Source organism: Triticum urartu, chromosome 5 (assembly GCF_003073215.2).
Source record: "Triticum urartu cultivar G1812 chromosome 5, Tu2.1, whole genome shotgun sequence".
Lineage (NCBI taxonomy): Eukaryota > Viridiplantae > Streptophyta > Magnoliopsida > Poales > Poaceae > Triticum > Triticum urartu.
In genome coordinates this window covers 21,437,558-21,458,394 of record NC_053026.1, presented here as the reverse complement: position 1 = coordinate 21,458,394, position 20,837 = coordinate 21,437,558, and the positions used below count along the sequence as shown (strand labels likewise).

The following is a 20,837-nucleotide window of genomic DNA, read 5'->3' as shown; positions in this document are numbered from 1 at the left end:
GAAGAAGGAATGTCAAGGTACTGTAGCAACTACTATGCAGATTTACTGTAGCATGTACAAAAATAAATCACAAAATAATTTTGTTACACCATAATTTCGTTTCTATGTAATTTTTGTAAATGTATACGATTGATTTGTAATTTGCAAATTAATTATAATCATTTTGGGCTTAACCATATAGATGTGCAGAAGGGATGTCACGGTTACTGTAACTTACGTGACATCCCTTGAGGATGTTAGAGGATTCGGTTCCCCCTACGGAATGGGATAAGCTGGAGACTTGCAGAACGGGAGATCTCCACCGGCACGTTACGCTGAACAATATACCAAAGTCAAAGTAGCTACTAGTAGAAGCAGTAAGAATGAAGCTAAGCTAGGTGCGAGTGGATCGATGTGGGCTCACCGTAAGTAGCTCTTGCTCAAAATAGATAGAACCAACCACTTGCAAATGGATCGCTAGGCACGTAACGTTGCATGCTTAAGCGCCTGCATAAAAGACGTTACCCGCCGCACAAGGCGAGCCTGCTTACACAGACAGATTTACTAGTAGAAGGTACGTAGAGCGGACAGAGAAGTGACAGGAGAACCATGGCCCAGGGGATGGCTGGCGACTGGTCCTCGTCGTCGTCGACGGCCGCAGTGCCGTCGTCGTCGGGCATGGCGAGAAGGCTGGCTCGGCACCACCAGGCCGTGCTCGGGTTCCTGCTCGGTTTCTTCGTCAGCGTCGTGCTCTACACCACGGTGTCCGGCCTGTGCCTGGCGACGAATTCCATTGGTAACCTTCTTTTATTACTATCTCAGTTACCTGAATACCGCCCCCCTAATATCCGGCCCCCAAAAACAATGCAACGTACTTGCAGCTACGTAGATCAAGTTGATCAACACACGCAACAAATGGACATAGATCATACTAGCAACCGGACATACTAGTTCATACAACCCAAAGATATCTTCAGTGGGCAAGATTGAGTGAGATTGTGCCCCAGGTTACTCAGCCTCTCAAGGATTGGTGGCTGAATGCAAGGTCGATAACTCAAGGATATAAGAGCAAGACCATAATTTCGTTAGTGCATTTAGTCATGTGGGGCATTTGGCGCGAGAGGAACGGAAGAGTGTTTGACAATCTCTTCACATTGTTGCAAAGTGATAGATGAAATCAAGGTCGATGCTAGGCAATTGGAAATGGCTAGCTTAGGACGTCTGATCCTTCTTTAGCTGCTTGTTAGTGGTGCTCTTCATGTTGTGCTTTCGTGTCTTATCTTGTCGTTTTGGCTTGTTTGTAGCTTTGCTTTGCTGGACTTGGAGTTGTTGAATTGGTCGTGTTTCCTTTCCTCTCTTTTTAATATTATAGGCATGCAGCTCTCCTGCATGATTGAAAAAAAAATCCATATCTAGGCAAAAGTTTGATTTTTGCTTAAAAGCTAGTACATACTCCCTCCGATCCATATTACTTGTTCATTCAGTACAACTTTATGCTAAAGTTAACACTTAGCAGTACCAAAAAAGAAGCTAAAAGATTCACTCATAGTGTTTTCTACTCCCTCCATTCCAAAATAATTGAAGATTTAGGATTGTCCCAAGTCAAACTTCATTAAGTTTGACCATGTCTATATAAACATCTATAACACCAAATTTGCTTCATTATATTCATTATGAAATACATTTGCATGTTATATATACTTGATATTATGAATTCTTACAATTTTTTCTATAGATTTGGTCAAACTTAAAAATGTTCGACTTAGGACAATTCTTGAACTTCATTTGAAACGGAGGAAGTAGTCTCAAAACAAGACCAGACACTTCTTTTTATATTTGTAATATCTGTTCATTTACGAAATTCTTCATAGTAATGTGCTTGTTTCTTTGTGTGTTCAGTCGTTCTGCAGTCCACGCCGGGTGAGCGTACTGAACAAAGTGCCAGGACTTCTCCTCCTCTAGTGTCATCGCCGCCTAATAATTCTACTCAAGGTATATTAATATCTAGTACGCGTCTCGTTATATTCTGATTTATCATGTGTACTAGTAGGTAACAGATATGTGTACAATCATACATTTTTGGAGATAGAATATGGTTATGCAAAAATACACAGTATGGGATATATCACGATACATAGTTTCGTATTTTCGTATAAGAGCATTTAGATCACTAAAATAGTGATCTAAACACTCTTATATTAGTTTATAGAGGGAGTATGTTTCTCTCTAAATTTGGTCAAACTTTGACTTCTGAAAAAATGCATCATCTTATGAAAATACTTCCTTAGAGAGAGATCATGTGCATAATTGTTATACAGCTCCATGTGCACACACTTTTTTGTCATACTTATCTAGATACATATGTTTCAAAATATATAAAGTTTATCAATACATACTAATTGTATGTGTATTCTGGCTATATCTGTTTTAACATTGAATATTTAAGAGCAGTCCTGATGCTACACCTTGTACTATACCTTGATAATTATGCCTAAGCAAAAAATCTGACACGTCACCCTATTTAGTGAGAAAAACGAGAGTTACCATATCTTAATCTAGCTATAGCACTTTGCGTCAAAACAAAGATAAGTACTTTTTTCTCTCTCACGAAATACATTGAAATGAGACTTTTTTTAGACACAATCCATCATAGAAGCTATATCTAAATACCTATCTAATGCATATAAGTATATAAGTTGAGATATAGTAATGCATTAGACTGCCCTAAGGCCATGTAATTCTGCGTATTTTGCTTTGTGGATTGATGACAAACATTGACAGCAGCAGTGCATGACATAGAAAATGGGCAGAAGGACGTACTAACCAAGACGATGGGGAAAGAACGTATCGAAGACAAAAAGTTAGTAGATGGGACCGACATGAATAAGAAAACTGGTAACTCATCTATAGTTTTTTTTCTTTATTTCTTTTTTGAGGGTGCATCTATAGTTTATGTTGACATAATCACTTTCTTCATCTTATGTTGACATAATTATTATTTTTCAAGTACGCTCTAGTCTCTTGCGGTTATTTTACTTATTGATTGACCATCTTCAATCAATGTATTAATTCAGCTAAGGTGCAAGTGCATAGCACAGACCAGTTAGGTCAAACAGCAAATGATGCTAGGGGCAACTTGGAGGAAGAGCTCATTCGGCAAGAACTCGATCAGGACGGTGATGGGAATAATAGAAGCAACGTCACACTTGCTTCCGCAAGAAACTCACTTCCCTTCATATGTCATTTCATTTCATTCATCTTCTGAATCAGTATGCACTCAGGTACTCCACTCAAGCCCATCTGCGACCTGTCCGACCCTAGGTATGACATCTGCGAGATCTCTGGGGACGCCCGTGCCATCGGCGCCAACTGTACCGTCCTCTATGTCCCGCCCGCCGATGAGCGCGGCCCTGATGGCCCGGAATGGACCATCAGGGACCAGTCTCGCAAGGACCTAGGATACATCGACAAGGTGAATGTCAAGACCCTGAGCGCCGCCCAGTCCCTGGTGGCGCCGGGGTGCACCTCCCGGCATGCTGTCCCGGCCGTCGTGTTCGCCATGAACGGGCTGACGTCCAACCCGTGGCACGACTTCAGCGACGTCCTGATCCCGCTCTTCATCACCACCCGTGCCTACGACGGCGAGGTCCAGTTCCTCGTAACCGACTTCCGGCCGTGGTTCGTGGACAAGTACCGGCTCATCCTCACCAACCTGTCACGCTACGACATCATCGACTTCAACAAGGACACTGGTGTCCGGTGCTACCCACACATCGTAGTCGGCCTCCGCAGCCACAGCGACCTCGGCATCGACCCGACCCGCACGCCACACAACTACACAATGTTGGACTTCCGCATGTACATCCGAGACGTCTTCTCACTGCCGCCAGAAGGCCAAGGAATCCCGTTCAAGGAGGCTAACAAGAAGAAGAAAAACGGTGGCACTAGCACGGAGGAACAAAAGCCGCGCCTCATGCTCATCAACCGCGCCGGGATCAGGAAGTTCGTCAACCTTCCAGAGATCTCCGCGGCGGTGCAGGCCGCCGGGTTCGAGGTGCTGGTCGTGGAGCCGCTGCGTGACATGAGACTCGACGAATTCTCTCGGGAGGTGGACTCGTGCGACGTGCTGATGGGCGCGCACGGGGCCGCGCTCACAAGCTTCTTCTTCCTCCGCACCAACGCGGTCATGCTGCAGGTGGTGCCATGGGGCTTAGAGAGGGAGGCCATGAGTTACTTCGGCGTGCATGCCAAGGACATGATGTTGCAGGACATGGAGTACAGCATCACCGTGGAGGAGAGCACGCTGTATGAGAAGTATGGCAAAGACCACCTGGCGGTACGTGACCCAGAGGCACTACGTAAGCAGGGGTGGCAGTTGTTAAGGAAGTACTTGTGGGACGAGCAGGACATCAGGCTTAACGTCACCAGATTTTCTCCCACTCTACACCAGCTGCTTCGAACGCTCGGTGAATAGAGGATAGGAAATACTACTAGTAGGTTACAAGAAGGTTGAAACAACAAATTTGCTCATTTTCAAAACAATAACTTGTGCGTACGATGTAATATGCTTCAAGCTTCCGAAACAAAGCACTCGGCAAAAGATATGCAAAAAATATAGTATGAGAAGATGGACTTTATTAATGATTTACGGACTGTATATTTTGAGGGAAACACACTTTACACCCTAGAAATAATGCCCGAGTTCAATTTGCAACTTGCAGGATCAAAATCGGTTAGGATAAAAAGGGGGTTCAAGGAAAAGTGGCGCATCTTGAAGAAGGTGCCAAAATTAAAGCCTAGAAGACAAAAGAGAATTATTGTTGCTTGTATGGCGCTTCACAACTATATTCGGGACACCAAGTTACGTGACAAAGAGTTTGTTAAGTGTGACGCGGATGAGGACAACATGCCACATGCGGTGCAACAGACTGTACCACTACAAGGCGATAGTGTCTCATCTTTACTTGACGCGGTAAACATGAACAATGTTCGTGATAACATTGCTGACTCATTGTTTGCCGCGAGAGGAGGGTAACTATCTTATGGGAGAGCAAGTGATGTCTTGTCTTATGGTATAGATATGTGACTGATGAAGCATGAACAAGTAACGTCTTTAGCTATAGATGTGGGAAATTAAGTGGTGTCTTTTGGTATAGATATGTGGCCGGTGATGTATGAACAATTTAATTCTCTTGGTAATGTATGAAGAACTAATTTTATATTTGTAGTTTCATTCGTTCACAATTATCACATTTTAATTACCTCCAACATACGAGTGAATTGCAAAAAACCACCACATTTGGGGCATCGATTGCAGAAAACTACGAGGTCGCTAATCATTTGCAAAAAACACCGCACATTCAGTAAACTTTTTGCAGTGTGCACTGATCGACCGATTTGCTTCGTTTGAGTGCGTTTCCGACAGATGGGGCCCGGTTCCCCCCTACGTGGCATAACGGACGGCAAACGGCGCCGTCTGGTCGAGACGACTTGGTCGGCTCGCGTCGGACCGGCCGGCCGCGCCGCCCCCACTCCACTTCTCACTCACTCGTTCCTCTGCTCTCCCTCCCGCTCTCAACCTTGCTCTGCCTCCTCTCGTCTCCGCTCGCCGCTGGCCGCCATGGTGTCTTGGACCGACGGCTCGAGCAGTGAGGACTCCGAGGTGCAGATCATTTCTTCCTACGACTCCCCTATTAAGGTCAGTTGGTTCCACCGGGACTGCATTTAGGGTTTTGATTTGGGCATTTTGGATTTAGGGTTTCAACTCGATTTGAACCAGTACATTTGTGTTGCCCAGATCCCACCAACAATGGATGACCCGTTGTTCACTGGTTCTACTGACGATTTGAGGGTGATGTGCGAGCATGGCAAGCCAGGGAAGAAATGTGTTGCATTCCAGGGGATAAGCACTGGGAGGAGGTTCATTGCCTGTGCCGTAGAAGTAAGTTAGTAAATTAGTTGCAATGTGAAACCTCTCCTGTGTAGTACAGTTCATCTGTTCTAGGGTTAACTGTTCATGTTCTAGGGTTTACTGTTCATTGCTCATAGTTCCTGTTCATGGTTCATTGATATTGATTTATGTTCATAGTAACTGTTCATGTTAGGAAACATGCTCACAATAATTGTTGTTTAGTTTTTTGAGTTGAATTGATCTAACTGAATCTGCACCTTAACTGTAACCTGAACTTAACTGAAAATGTAACATGTGACAACATGTTTGAACTACTTTATTTTTTATTGCAGAGAGTTAATAACTGTGGATTAGTGCAGTGGGTAGATGAGGAGTGGCCAGATCATCTGCAGAATGCACTCCACAAACTGTGGCTTATGTATGAGGATAGCATCCAGGCCAATAAGATGGCATGCCTTGAGCATTCATTTACTGTGCACAATCTAGCACAACAGAAAAAAGAGTTGCAAGAGACTTATGAGAAGCTTGTTGAAGATGTGAATGTTGGGTTTCGTAGTAATTTCAAAATTTTCCTACGCTCACGCAAGATCATGTGATGCATAGCAACGAGGGGGAGAGTGTTGTCTACGTACCCAACGCAGACCGACTGCGGAAGCGATGACACGACGTAGAGGAAGTAGTCGTACGTCTTCACGATCCAATCGATCAAGCACCGAAACTACGGCACCTCCGAGTTCGAGTACACGTTCAGCTCGATGACGATCCCCGGACTCCGATCCAGCAAAGTGTCGGGGAAGAGTTACGTCAGCACGACGGCGTGGTGACGATCTTGATGTACTACAGCAGCAGGGCTTCGCCTAAACTCCGCTACAGTATTATCGAGGAATATGGTGGCAGGGGGCACCGCACATGGCTAAGGAATAGATCACGTGGATCAACTTGTGTGTTCTAGGGTGCCTCTACCTCAGTATATAAAGGAGCCAAGGGGGGAGGGGGGCGCCGGCCAGGGAGAGGGCGCAGGAGGAGTCCTACTCCTTCCGGGAGTAGGACTCCCCCCCAATCCTATTCCAACTAGGATTCCCCAAGGGGGGGAAAGAGAGAGAGGGGGGCCGGCCACCTTCTCCTAGTCCTAATAGGACTAGGGGAGGGGGAAGTGGCGCAACCACCTTGGGCTGCCCCTTTCTCCTTTCCACTAAGGCCCATGAAGGCCCATATGGCTCCCGGGGGGTTCCGGTAACCTCCCGGTAACCCAGTAAAATCCCGATTTCACCCGGAACACTTCCTATGTCCAAACATAGGCTTCCAATATATCAATCTTTACGTCTCGACCATTTCGAGACTCCTCGTCATGTCCGTGATCACATCCGGGACTCCGAACAACCTTCGGTACATCAAAATGCATAAACTCATAATGTAACTGTCATCGTAACCTTAAGCGTGCGGACCCTACGGGTTCGAGAACAATGTAGACATGAACGAGACACGTCTCCGGTCAATAACCAATAGCGGGACCTGGATGCCCATATTGGCTCCTACATATTCTACGAAGATCTTTATCGGTCAGACCGCATAACAACATACGTTGTTCCCTTTGTCATCGGTATGTTACTTGCCCGAGATTCGATCGTCGGTATCCAATACCTAGTTCAATCTTGTCACCGACAAGTCTCTTTACTCGTTCCGTAATACATCATCTCACAACTAACATATTAGTTGTAATGCTTGCAAGGCTGATGTGATGTGTATTACCGAGAGGGCCCAGAGATACCTCTCCGACAATCGGAGTGACAAATCCTAATCTCGAAATACGCCAACCCAACATCTACCTTTGGAGACACCTGTAATGCTCCTTTATAATCACCCAGTTACGTTGTGACGTTTGGTAGCACCCAAAGTGTTCCTCCGGTAAACGGGAGTTGCATAATCTCATAGTCATAGGAACATGTATAAGTCATGAAGAAAGCAATAGCAACATACTAAACGATTGGGTGCTAAGCTAATGGAATGGGTCATGTCAATCAGATCATTCAACTAATGATGTGACCTCGTTAATCAAATAACAACTCATTGTTCATGGTCAGGAAACATAACCATCTTTGATTAACGAGCTAGTCAAGTAGAGGCATACTAGTGACACTTTGTTTGTCTATGTATTCACACATGTATTATGTTTCCGGTTAATACATTTCTAGCATGAATAATAAACATTTATCATGATTATAAGGAAATAAATAATAACTTTATTATTGCCTCTAGGGCATATTTCCTTCAGTGAACAACCTCTTGGATTCTCAGGATAATCTGCCACATGGAACTGATATGAATATTGCTGACAGCAGCATGGAAAAGGATGCTGAGATCAAAAAATTGAAGGCAGTTGTTGATCAGTTGAAGTGCATTCATGTTGCTCAAGCCAATGTCATTAGGAATTTGAAGTTCAATCATCTGAAAGAGAAGGAAAAGATGAGCTCTGATAAGAGGACTTTGGAGTTTAGCTTTGCTGACCTGAAGAAAGAGAAGGAGAAGCTGGATTGTTACATTGTTGAGTTGACTAAAGAGAAGGAGAAGTTGAGCATTGAGAAGAGTACTTTGCAGTGTGCTGTTGCTGACCTGAAGAAAGAAGGTGAAAGTAACAAGAGGAAGCTGAAGGAAATCAAGGGTATTTGTGGTGAAGAATAAATTGTGCTGTCATATGACCATGTGGGTCATTGTCTTTAGTTACTAGCTTTGAAGTATGGCTTGTAATGTGTTAAGTTTGAATCTGTTGAACTAATTTACTTATGAAGCATTGAACTATGGCTTGTAATGTGTGCTAAATTTGAATCTGTTGAACTAAGCTGTGAAGTATGGCATGGCATGTAATGGGTTTAGCTTGGATCATTTAATGAAGATGTTTGTAGTGTTATTTTTATGTTGGTTTGTGATGAAAGGTCTGTTTGTAGTTTGGATCCTTCATTTAGTGGTTGGTCGACACCAAGACACCCAAAGTGAAAAAAATGGTTAAATTAAGGTTGGTCGACGCCGAGACACCCTAAGTGATAAATTTGCTTCACTTAGGGGTTGGTCGACGCCGAGACACCCTAAGTGATAAATTTGCTTCACTTAGGGGTTGGTCGACGCACCCTAAGTGACAAATTTGCTTCACTTAGGGGTTGGTCGACGCTGAGCCACCCTAGGTGACAAATTTGCTTCACTTAGGGGTTGGTCGACGCCGAGCCACCCTAAGTGATAAATTTGCTTCACTTAGGGGTTGGTCGACGCCGAGACACCCTAAGTGATAAATTTGCTTCACTTAGGGGTTGGTCGACGCACCCTAAGTGACAAATTTGCTTCACTTAGGGGTTGGTCGACGCTGAGCCACCCTAGGTGACAAATTTGCTTCACTTAGGGGTTGGTCGACGCCGAGCCACCCTAAGTGATAAATTTGCTTCACTTAGGGGTTGGTCGACGCCGAGACACCCTAAGTGATAAATTTGCTTCACTTAGGGGTTGGTCGACGCCGAGCCACCCTAGGTGACAAATTTGCTTCACTTAGGGGTTGGTCGACGCTGAGCCACCCTAAGTGACAAATTTGCTTCACTTAGGGGTTGGTCGACACCGAGCCACCCTAAGTGACAAAAATGGTTCATTTAAGATTGGTCGACGCCGAGCCACCCTAAGTGACAACAACATCATCATCATTAATATAAAATCCTAAATAGCTTGATGCAACAAAGTCTAAATGACAGCATCATATTCAACATAATCATTATCATAGTCTACTTGACATCCTCATGCATAAAAGTCTTGATCACAACCATAATTAGGTAACTTACATAGTGCCATCACAAAGTAGCCAAAATAGGCTGAATTAAACTGGTTTGAACATGACAAACTCACATCTGTTTTGAACATCACAAACTTGAAATTGTTTTCAACATCACAAACTTGAAATTGTTTTCAATATCACCATCATGAAATTACATCTTCTTGCTACCCTGGGAACAATTGAACCACTCAGACATCTTGTAAGAAGGTTTTCTCAGCCTTCTAGTACCTGAAGCTCTAGGTGGTATGAATGTTTTCTTTGCAGTAGTAGAAGAACTTGGCCTAGAAGCACCAGCAGTAGATGAACTTGGCCTTCTAGCTGCAGCAGTAGATGAACTTGGCCTAGAAGCAGCAATAGTAGATGCAGTTGCTCTCCTAGTTGCAGGAGGAGCTGATGGAGCTGGCCTAGGTGCTGGTGGAGCTGTAGTTCTTGCCCTGGGTACTGATGGAGCTGCCCTTGGGGCTGATGAAGCTGCATCAACTCTTCTGTTTTCCTGCAGTGTAAACATACAAAGATTAGAACATAGTATAGGAAATATAATCATAAACTGAATTTTTCGAAGTTTCGACAATTAACCTGATGTTGGTTCCTTCTCATTGCAAGGGCTGGCTTAAGACTTTTGTGGCAGCTAGTGTACCTATGCCCACTCAAATTGCAATTACTTCAAGTGATTGATGCCATCCTAGAAGTATCCTTGGGAGCTGGCTTCTCAAACTGATTCTTTCTCCTCTTTGTCTGCTTCTTTCCTGGCTTGTCTCTGAAAACAGGTGGCTCTATGTCAGGGGTCCCAGTCTTTGGCCATAGATCAGGCCCAGGCATAGGGTAGACAATTGGACTGTAGGCTTGTTGATACATTGGTTTCTTGAAGAAAGCATTAACAAAATCTTCTGAATGTAGTTTAGCCTTGTTAATTGCTGAAACACCATGATTGCAAGGAACCCCAGTCATGTCCTATTTTCTACACCCACATGTGTAATCTTTCAGATTTACTGCATATGTGCTTTCTTCACTTGCAACCTGGTATAGATCAGGTCCAGCCTTGATTGACTGACAGAATCTGGAATGCTGTTTAGCTTCTTCCAGCTTTTCAGCATATGTTGGGCATATCTGCCACTTAGATGTCTCTGTCTTGGTCCTATTGGCATTGAACTTAACTAACAATTTTGTTCTGATCCCATCAACCATGGTTTTAATTGGTTTTCCTCTCACATCAAGTATCATTTTATTGAATACTTCACTTATGTTGTTCACAACCAAGTCAGTTTTACAATTTGTGTCCATGGCATGTCTAGCCCATGTATGCTTTGGTATCTTACCAAGCCATTTCCAAGCTGCTTGACACTCTTTTTTCATACCATCCATTGCTTGATTATATCCATGCTCAGTATATGAATAACTAGCCCGATCCATGTATTTCTTTAACTCTTCACCTCTAAAGCCAGCTGTTTGGAAGTTCTGATAAATATGTCTAAGGCAGAATCTTTGAGGGCAATTTGGGAATACATTGGTTATTGCTTTAAGCAGACCCTGTGAAAGTAAACTAATGTTTGAATATGATGCCAGAAGACACTATTTGTAAGTACTAAGCATGTTCTAATTTGCACTATTTGTAAGTACTAAGCATGTTCTAATTTGCACTATTTGTAAGTACTAAGCATGTTCTAATTTGCACTATTTGTAAGTACTATGGTGTATGAGTTACCTTTTGTCTATCAGATATGATAGTGTAGTAGCCATGCTTCCCTGACTCACCACCAAGAGCATACTTCAGTTGTGTTAGAAACCATGACCAGCTGGCAGTGTCTTCCTTGTCAACAATTGCAAATGCAATGGGAAATATGTTGTTATTACCATCTCTACCAGTTGCAGCCAGTATTTGCTACCCTGTGGTCAACTTAATGAAGCAGCCATCAACACCTACAGCAGGAAATTTCACATTAATACTAGGACAACATAAATGATTGTGTTCACACAAATTAATATAGGTACCTATGAAGGGTCTGCAACCATTTAGGAAACCCTCTTTGCAAGCATTCAGGCACATGAACAAGCCATGGAATCTAGGATTTATGCTAGGATGGGCCTTCAATTGCTTTGTTGTAACAATGCATCTACTTCCTGGATTGGTATCCAACACAGCTTGGAGGTAATCCCTTATCCTTGTGTATTGTGCCCTTTGATCTCCTTGGACAACACTCTTAGCTGCTTTCCTTGCTCTGTAGGCCATGTGAATGGACACTTCTATTCCATGTTTATTCTTCAAATTGGCTATTATGGTCTGGACTGGTGTGTTTATGTCTGCCCTCAACTGTTCCTCACACTCATGTGCCAACCATCTTGCAGTCACTTTGGTGCTCTCTCCTACAGCAGCACAATTGTGGTACAAGTTCATCTTCTTTATACAAAAAGTTTTCTCACGTGCTATTTGAGAAGCAGCAATGAAAAAAGGACAGTCTTCTGTACTGCAAACTACAATAACTCTATCTGAGCAGTTTCTATGAAAAGAGTAGTTCCTGTTTTGTGAGATGTGAAATGTAAGAAGTGCTCTCCTGAATTGTTGGACATCTAGAAAACAAAGTTTCTTCACAAATTGTTCTTATGGGTTCTCCCTCTTCTCATCATACCAAAGCCTAGGCTTCTGCTTTCTGGCCCTGCTCTTCCTACCATTTGGTTGCCTAAATGTTGGAAGCTGAGCACAATCATTATCATCCTGACTTAAGTCACCTGGGTTGCTCTCTTCATCAGATCAAGGTATCCAATCTTGCTCTATGATTTGGTCAAGACTTCCATGTGATCTGGTTGTTGGCCCCTTCCTCTGGCTTCCTCCTGTGCTGTTGCTTCCTCCTGCACTACTTCCTCCTATAGTGCTTCCTCCTCTCCTACCCTCCTCAGCTTGCTCATCCTGTCCTACCTCCTCCTCTCCTGCTTCCTCCTCCAACTCCTCCTCATCTGGTTCATAAAGCTCTTCTACATCAGTGTCTCCTTCAAAGTGATTGAGAGGATCAGCTCTATGCCTCTTCATTGCCTCCAGCCTAGCTATTATGTCTTCATCTTCTAAAATCTCATTGTCACTATCACTGTCAGTGAAATCTTCAGCAAGCAGCTCTGGAAGTTTTCTTTTTGCTTCCTTGTACTTCCCTTTTTGTTTCTTATTGGTGCTAAACTTTTCAATCTCTTCATTCCTTCTCTGCTCCATCATCTTCTCAATCTTCTCTTGATCTTGGTCTGTCTCCATGAAGTACTCATGCCTCTCACTACCATAGTCCAATGCAAACTCTGGTTCACTTGGACCCTTAAGCTTCAAACATGAACTCTCCTGGGTGTTCATGACCTGGACAGGTTGTGGTTGGGGCTTAACTGGACTGGGGAAAAGAACTCCTGAAGTATCTACCTCATAGACAAGTGGTACACCTAATTCAGACAAAGGGACCTGCTCTTCATAAACATGACCAATGTTCAGGTCAGCTGGTGTGGGTGCATCACTTCTCATAACTGTAATGTTAACCACATTATTTCCTTTACTGCATATGTCATCCAACATTTCTTCAACCTTGTCATCATCAGTTAATTCTTCCATTCCTGACACCCCAACTCCTGGATCTCTGACATAATACATATAATCTCTTGAACTAAAGCCTTCCAACTCTATTAGTGCAATAAGATTCCAACATGTTATGTCTAATAAGCAAATGGTTCTTTCCAAATTATCTCTATCAAAGAAATGGAACCTCACTTCCCATTCTTCATCATCCAACCTAGTTCATTTAACATAGTTGTTAACATTCAGATAAAACTTGTGTTGAACAATACAGATAAAATTCAGTAAACCTAGTGTTAAACAATTCAGTTAAAACAACTGACTATTGAGCCATTATGTTCAAAACTAGTGTGCAATTGCAGTTGAAACTACTGAGCCATTATGTTAAACTAGTGTTAAAGTTAAGTTAAAAACATCTTAGTTAGCAAGACTAAGCAGTGCAATTATGTTAAACTACTAACCAATTCAAATTCAGTTAGCATGACAGAATAAATTACTGTGTAAGCTGAAAACTAGTGTTACAGCTAATTTGCACTCCAAACCATTACTGTAACCCAATAATCCTAACCCTAGAACCCAAACATTATAGATAAAATTCAGTTAGCATGACTGAATAATTAAGGGCAAGCTAATTTGCAGTTCACTAACATTACTGTAACACAATAATCCAAACCAAATACAAACAACATAATCCCCAACTCTGTACTTGTCCTAGAACCCTAACCCTAGAATCCAGATCGGGGAAACAGGGAAACAGTGAGGAGGGGGAGAGGATGGATGGCTTACACCACACCGCCGAAGGAGGATGCAAAGTGCTGGCTGCCCGTCGGATTTGCCTTCACCGCCTTGGCAAATGCCCTAGCCGCCGTGTACTGCGGGTCCGGGGATTGGGGAGGAGGTACCGCCTGAGAAGGATTCGAGCTCCCGCAGAGCTCCAGTGGATCTCCATCACCACCAGCATCGCCAGTGGAAGCGCCGCCGCCGTCGTCGCCGCCAGGTTTCGCCTTCCCCATTGAAGCCCCAGGGAGAGCAGAGGAGCGACTGAGTGAGAAGTGGAGTGGGGGCGGCGCGGTCGGCCGGTCCGACGCGAGCCGACCAAGTCGTCTCGACCAGACGGCGCCGTTTGCCGTTCGTTATGCCACGTAGGGGGAAACCGGGCCCCATCTGTCGGAAACGCACTCAAACGAAGCAAATCGGTCGATCAGTGCACACTGCAAAAAGTTTACTAAATATGCAGTGTTTTTTGCAAATGATTAGCGACCTCGTGGTTTTCTGCAATCGATGCCCCAAATGTGGTGGTTTTTTGCAATTCACTCCCAACATACGTACGATTGCTCAAAAATTAGTGAAACATGTCTATAACAGATTATTATCATTATATCAGCACATAAATACCATCTCAGCATCTTAGGGGCATTCCTGACTTTTTACTCGAAAGCCACAGCTCAGACAGCCAGTTTACCAAACGGTAACACAACCCACAGCAGCTTTTCCATCACAACAGCTTTCCCACAGCTCACAACCCACAACAGCTTTCCCACGGCTCACAGCCCATAGCAGCTTTTCCACAGCTCACAGCCCAACCAAGCACCCTCGTAATGATGTATATTGAGTAGACAAGATTTCGATCTCAAGCGATGATGCAACCACCACTTTGCCTTCAAACCTAACATGTTCCCTATTGAAACGTAAATTCTTTCTTAAAGATGGTACGTTCTTTAAGCAATCTACATGACAACTATTTGAGAAACTGTATAAATTTGGTACCACAACATATGGATCCCATATGAGGGCACCATGCCAAGTTTCATGTTTTTCGATTTCGTTTGCAATTCGCTATTAAAATAGCAATAAACTTCATGTTCGGGTCGAGTCCTGGCACCTAGATGTTTGCAATTCCTTTCCATTTCTAAACATAGAACAAAGACCATAAATAAAACAATTTAACTCAATTATCCAAACATTTCAAGTACTTGCAGTAAAATTTTGAGTTATTTGTCATTCTCAAAAAATTTAGGAACAGAGGTAGTAGTATCACGTATCTAGTTTCCCTACTCCTGGAGCGTCCGGATTAGCTGATGCAGCGTGGGAGCAAATCTGGTGACGTTGAGTCTGATGTCTTGCTCCGCCCAGAAGTAGCGCTTTGCACCCTGCCACCCCTGCTTGTGCACCGAGTCCGGGTCACTAACCGCCGGGTGGTCCTTGCCGTACTTTTCGTAGAGCGTGCTCTCCTCGGCACTGATGAAGTACTGGATGTGCTGCACCATCACCGCCGTGGCCTGATTGCCGTAGTAATGCAAGGCCTCGCGCTCCAGGCCCAGCCCCACCACCTGCAGCAGCACCGCGTTGGTGCGCAAGAAGAAGAAGTTTGTGAGCGCGGCCCCGTGCACGCCCATCAGCACGTCGCATGAGTCCACCGCCCGGGCGAACTCCTCCATCCCCATGTCACGGCTCGGCTCCATGACCAGCAGCTCGAACCCGGCTGCCTGCACCGCCGCGGAGATCTCCGGAAGGTTGACGAACTTCCTGCTCTCCCCGCGATTGATGAGCAAGAGCCGCGGCTTTGGATTCTCCGTGACAGCAGTGCCATTGTCGTTGCCGGCTGCGTTCTTCTTGCTGGCCTCCTTGTACGGGATTCCTCGGTCGTCCGACGGGAGCAGGAAGACGTCCCGGATGTACAGGCGGAAGTCCAGCAATGTGTAGTTGCGCGGCGTGCGGGCTGGGTCGATGTCGAGGTCGCCGTGGCTGCGGAGGCCGACTATGATGTGCGGGTAGCAACGGACGCCGGCGTCCTTGTTGAAGTCGATGATGTCGTAGCGTGACAGGTTGGTGAGGACGAGACGATACTTGTCCACGAACCACGGCTGGAGCTCGGTGACAAGGAACTGGACCTCGCCGTCGTAGGCGCGGGTGGTGATGAAGAGCGGGATCAGGAGATCGCTCAAGTCGTGCCATGGGTTGCCTATGATCCCATTCATGGCGAACACGACGGCCGGGACAGTGTGCCGAGAGGTGCACTCCGGTGCCACCAAGGACTGGGCGGCGCTCAGGGTCTTGACATTCACCTCCTTGATGTCCCCCAGTTGCTTGCGGGACTGGTCCTTGATGGCCCACTCCGGGCCGTCGGTGCCGCGCTCGTCGGCTGGCGGGACATAGAGGACGGTACGGTTGGCGCCGATGGCACGAGCGTCTCCGGTGATCTCGCAGATGTCGTACCTAGGATCAGAGAGGTCGCAGATGGGCTTGCGCGGAGCACCTGCATGCACGCGGCCGATTCAAATGATGAATGAAATGGCATTCGAACGGAAGCAAAGTTAAGCGCAACGAACCACGTTTGACGTCTCGATCGAGTTCTTGGCGAATGAGCTCTTCCTGCGTCTTGTCATCACTAGCATCATTTTTTCCTGTTTGGCCTAACTGGCCCCTTGTTTCCCTATCATTCTTGGCTACATCGTCCTTCTGCCCGTTTTCTATGGCATGTACTGCAGCTGTCAATATTAGTATACATCAACAAAACAAAATACGGAGAATTTGGTATATCTACTACAGTGAATTTGCTAGAATCATATTCATAATTGGGATCGATCGATAAATCTCAGTCGAATGAGACTTCACATGGAGATGCGTGTAAAAAAATTAAAAATCTTTCTTCTTTTTATATGTTCTATCATTTGACTGAGACTTTTTGTTAAGTCTTTGTCGACTGAGATCTAGCAACACCCTAGTTAATATACCTTGAGTAGAATTATTAGGCGCTGACGCCGCTTGTGCCGCTAGAGGAGAAGAGGTCTTTGCATTTTGCTCGCCCGAAGTGGACTCCAGAACAACTACACACATTCGAAGAAGCAATAATATTATTATAAATTAAATAATGTCTATAAATAAACAACTGATAAATTTTAAAAATACGTGTGGTCCCATTTTGAGACTAGAAACACTATGAGAATCTTGTAGCTTGTTTGACACTACTACTCAATGTTAACTTTCAGTTAGTTCTATGTATTCTCTCATTTCTGGTTTATTATATGACTCAATTTGAAAATCTCTACAATCAAGGTGGATGATGAGTGGTGGAATAAATTTCATTGTTTGCAAAAATACTTAATCAGTACTCCCTCCTTTCCGGTTTATATGGCTTAAATCTGAAATCTCATCAACCAAGATAGATGGTGAGTGGAGGAATGTATTTTGTAGTTTACAAAATTACTCATAGTTTAATCTGCATTATTTACATTGTATGCATGGATGACCACTAAATGAGTAGGAATGGTTTCATGCATTGGCTGTTTTCTTTTAATCTTTGCATGCATCAATTTAATGCACATTGGAATGTGAACATGTTGTGAAAAGAAGTAAAAAATAAGACTTATAATATGGAAATATCAAGAAAATGAGATGAACCCAATACATCGGAAAGGAGGGAGTATGTTCTTTTTCTCAAAAAGTTGTGTTTACCGATGCATTAATTACAAAGCCAGCATGACCAGTAAATAACCAAGAATTTTTATATGCATTGCTGAGTTTCTCTTCATACTTGCATGCAGTAGTGATTTAATGCACTGTAAAATTTGAACATGTGATGATAAGTAGTAGAACTGAGACTAATAGAACGATTTTTTTTAGATAGGTTGTATAAACCGGAAAGGAGGAGGTAGTAGTAAGTATGGATTGGGAGCGGATTGAATGCAAACCAGAAACAATCGTTCTGACAAAAATGGAGTGGCTATGTGTGATGCATTTTTAAATGAATTTAATAGAGCACTTAATGCAGTACAACGTTTTTGAAGGAATTGGAAAGGTGCAAGCCATCAACTCTCTTCTCTTTAATTATTCAACCCCTAATGAGCTAAGTGCATTGAGAAATTAAGGAGATCATGTGTAGACTGATATTGGTTGATTATCGTGTGATGAGAGAGAAACACTTTTTCCTACTTTAAAATGCATTGAAAAGATAGAAGTAGACTCTTTTGTGGACAAATTTTAAAGCCAAATGTACAGTCTTCACTGGACGGAGGGAGTATCTTATTAAGATACTCTATACAATCTAATGGCATTAGATTGATGTTTAGATATAGTAGTCCAAGTACACTACTTCATCTTAGTCATATTGGGGAGTATTAAATTCTAGTATCATGGATATGATATTACTCTTTCCATCTCAGTTTACAAATCTTGCATGTGTACCTAGGTCGTTAATTTGACCAACTTAATAAGAGGCATACATTACAAAAAATATATAATTAGAAACTTTAGATATTCTATTTTCTACTGAAATAATTTTTATGTTAAAAAATTTATTTTGTATAAGTTAAATTGACGACCTAGATACACGTGCAAGACTTATAAACTGAGATGGAGGGAGTGGTGTATGATACTAATTTCATAGTGCATAGATGACTTTATTTATTGACATGCATGACACATACTAAATAGTAAAAAATGCATTGGGAAGATGCAAGCCACCGTCTCTGTCCTCTTTAATTATCCAACCCCCAATGAGCTAAGTGCATGTAAAAATTAAGTACACCATGTGTAGAATGTTATTGGTCTTGATTACCATTTGATGAATGAAAAGCATTTTTTTCTATTTTAAAGTACATTGGCAAGATGAAGTACACTCTGTTATGGACAAATTTTAAAGGCAAACGTACATTCTTCACCGGACAGAGGGAGTAGTGGCATATCATTTTTTTATGATATGGTATCTACCTATGTTACTCTAACCATCTTTTTTTTATTGTTTGCCATGTCATCTTGTTTGCTAGTCCTGAGTGCATGATATCAACTAAGATACCACCACTATGGCCAGCCTTAGTGTTGTATCTAAAAGAATCTTCAATTAATATCTTTAGATAGTCTTATTTACTATTTTACATTACTCATAATATATTATTCCTCATTTAATATGATACAGTGTCATGATACTTCCTTCTTTTTGGTTATAGGGCCTAGTTCAAAATTTTCATCAATCTAGGTAGATGATGAGTGATAGAATAATTTTTATAATTTGCAAAAGTACTGAATTAATGCAATTGTTTAAAAAAATATGTTTACCAATGCATTAATTGCAATATATGCATGCATGACCAATAAATGACAAAAAAATAACATGCATTGACAAGTTTCTATTAATTATCGCATGCAATGATTTAATGCACCTTAATATCTGAGCATGTGATGAAGAGTAATAGAAATGAGACTTATAAAAATGGAAAAACAGAAAAAAAAATATAAGCCCTTTAACCAAAAAGGAGGTACTACGATACTAGTGTCATCTATTTCTCTTTAAATATTATGGCAACTCAATAACATGCTTACTACTAGTAGTTCGCATTCCATGAGGTTGCATCATACTCCCTCCGTTTCTAAATGTAAGTCTTTACAAATATTTCACTATAAACTACGTACGAAGCAAAATTAGTGAATTTATACACTAAAATGCATCTATATATACATCTGTATATGGTCCATAGAGAAATCTCACAAAGACCTGTATTTAGGAATGAAAGGAGTACTTGCTATGATATCACACTACTGAAGATCTTAGATAGAACAGAAGTAGATTACGAGTACTCCCTCCGTTTCTATTTACTCTGCATATTAAAGTTGACTGAAGTCAAATTTCGTAAAGTTTGATCAAATTTATAGAAAACAACATAGACATTTATTATAATAAATCTATACGATGTGAAAGTACATTTAATAATAAATCTAATGTTGTTGATTTGTTATTGTATATCTTAATATTTTTGTATATAAATTTGATCAAAGTTTGTAAAGCTTGACTTTGACCAAAGCTAATATGCAAACTAAATAAAAACGGAGGGAGTACTAAGTACTAACCATTGGCATTAGTAGACTGGAACGGGCCAAACACCACGGTGGTGTGGAGCACGAGGATGACGATGAGAGCAAACAGGAATCCAACCACGGCCTGGCGGCGGTGAGCCAACGTTCTCGCCACGCCCTTCACCGCCGGTGCCGTCGCCGAGGAGGAGCTGGCAGCCATCCAGTCGCCGTCCTGACCGGCCGGCGGTCGCTTCTCCTTCCGTCTCTTCTCTCCCTCTCCCCTAACTACATTCTAAATTTTTGTGTTGAGTAACTCTGCCTGTTCTCTTTCAGTCTCTTCTCTCCCTCTGCCCTAACTACATTCTAAATTCGTGTGTTGAGTAACTCTGCCTGTTCTCCTTCCGTCTCTTCTCTCCCTCTGCTCTAGCTACATTCTAAATTTGTCTCTTCTCTCCCTCTGCTCTAGCTACATCCAAAATTTGTGTGTTGAGTAACTCTGCCTGTTCTCCTTCCGTCTCTTCTCTCCCTCTTCTCTACCTAGATTCAAAGTTTGTGTGTTGAGCAACCTCTGCCTGTGTGTTTATATACACACAGGCTGTTTGCTGGTGCCTAAGCAGCATCCTAGTGATTTCCACATAGGGGTTTGACTAGGAGGGCTTGGGCGGTGAGCCCGCATGGATCCACTCGCACCTTGCTTCATCCTGCAAGGCTCCAGCTTATCAGTGACTTGGTACATGTGATATGGATTAGAAAAGTACACGAATAGTATGGCAAACGGCTCTCTGTTCGACGATCAGCTAGCGCAGTCAATT

At 43.0% G+C, this 20,837-nt stretch overlaps 2 protein-coding genes and 1 pseudogene across 4 annotated transcripts; 2 read left to right on the top strand and 1 right to left on the bottom strand.

Annotated features, from left to right (window-relative positions):
* Positions 1-513: 513 nt before the first annotated feature.
* On the top strand, positions 514-4,616 carry LOC125555481 (annotated as a pseudogene).
* Positions 4,617-5,599: 983 nt separating this feature from the next.
* On the top strand, positions 5,600-8,569 carry LOC125506663. Its single transcript, XM_048671427.1, has 4 exons — positions 5,600-5,677; positions 5,777-5,920; positions 6,223-6,432; positions 8,147-8,569. The coding sequence occupies exons 1-4, from the start codon at positions 5,600-5,602 to the stop codon at positions 8,567-8,569; spliced, it is 855 nt and encodes a 284-aa protein (XP_048527384.1).
* Positions 8,570-15,170: 6,601 nt separating this feature from the next.
* On the bottom strand, positions 15,171-20,613 carry LOC125507275 (beta-1,2-xylosyltransferase XYXT1-like). Of its 3 annotated transcripts, none has more exons than XM_048671908.1 (4): positions 20,080-20,613; positions 16,971-17,063; positions 16,566-16,724; positions 15,171-16,492 (listed from the first exon to the last, which is right to left on the bottom strand). In XM_048671908.1, exons 1-4 carry the CDS (start codon positions 20,243-20,245, stop codon positions 15,288-15,290), a joined length of 1,623 nt encoding a protein of 540 aa, XP_048527865.1. In that variant the 5' UTR covers positions 20,246-20,613; the 3' UTR covers positions 15,171-15,287. The 3 variants fall into 3 exon arrangements, with proteins under 3 accessions (XP_048527865.1, XP_048527867.1, XP_048527866.1); XM_048671910.1 differs by having other exon boundaries at positions 16,566-16,706; XM_048671909.1 differs by having other exon boundaries at positions 16,566-16,718; positions 20,080-20,612.
* Between the last annotated feature and the right edge of the window lie 224 nt (positions 20,614-20,837).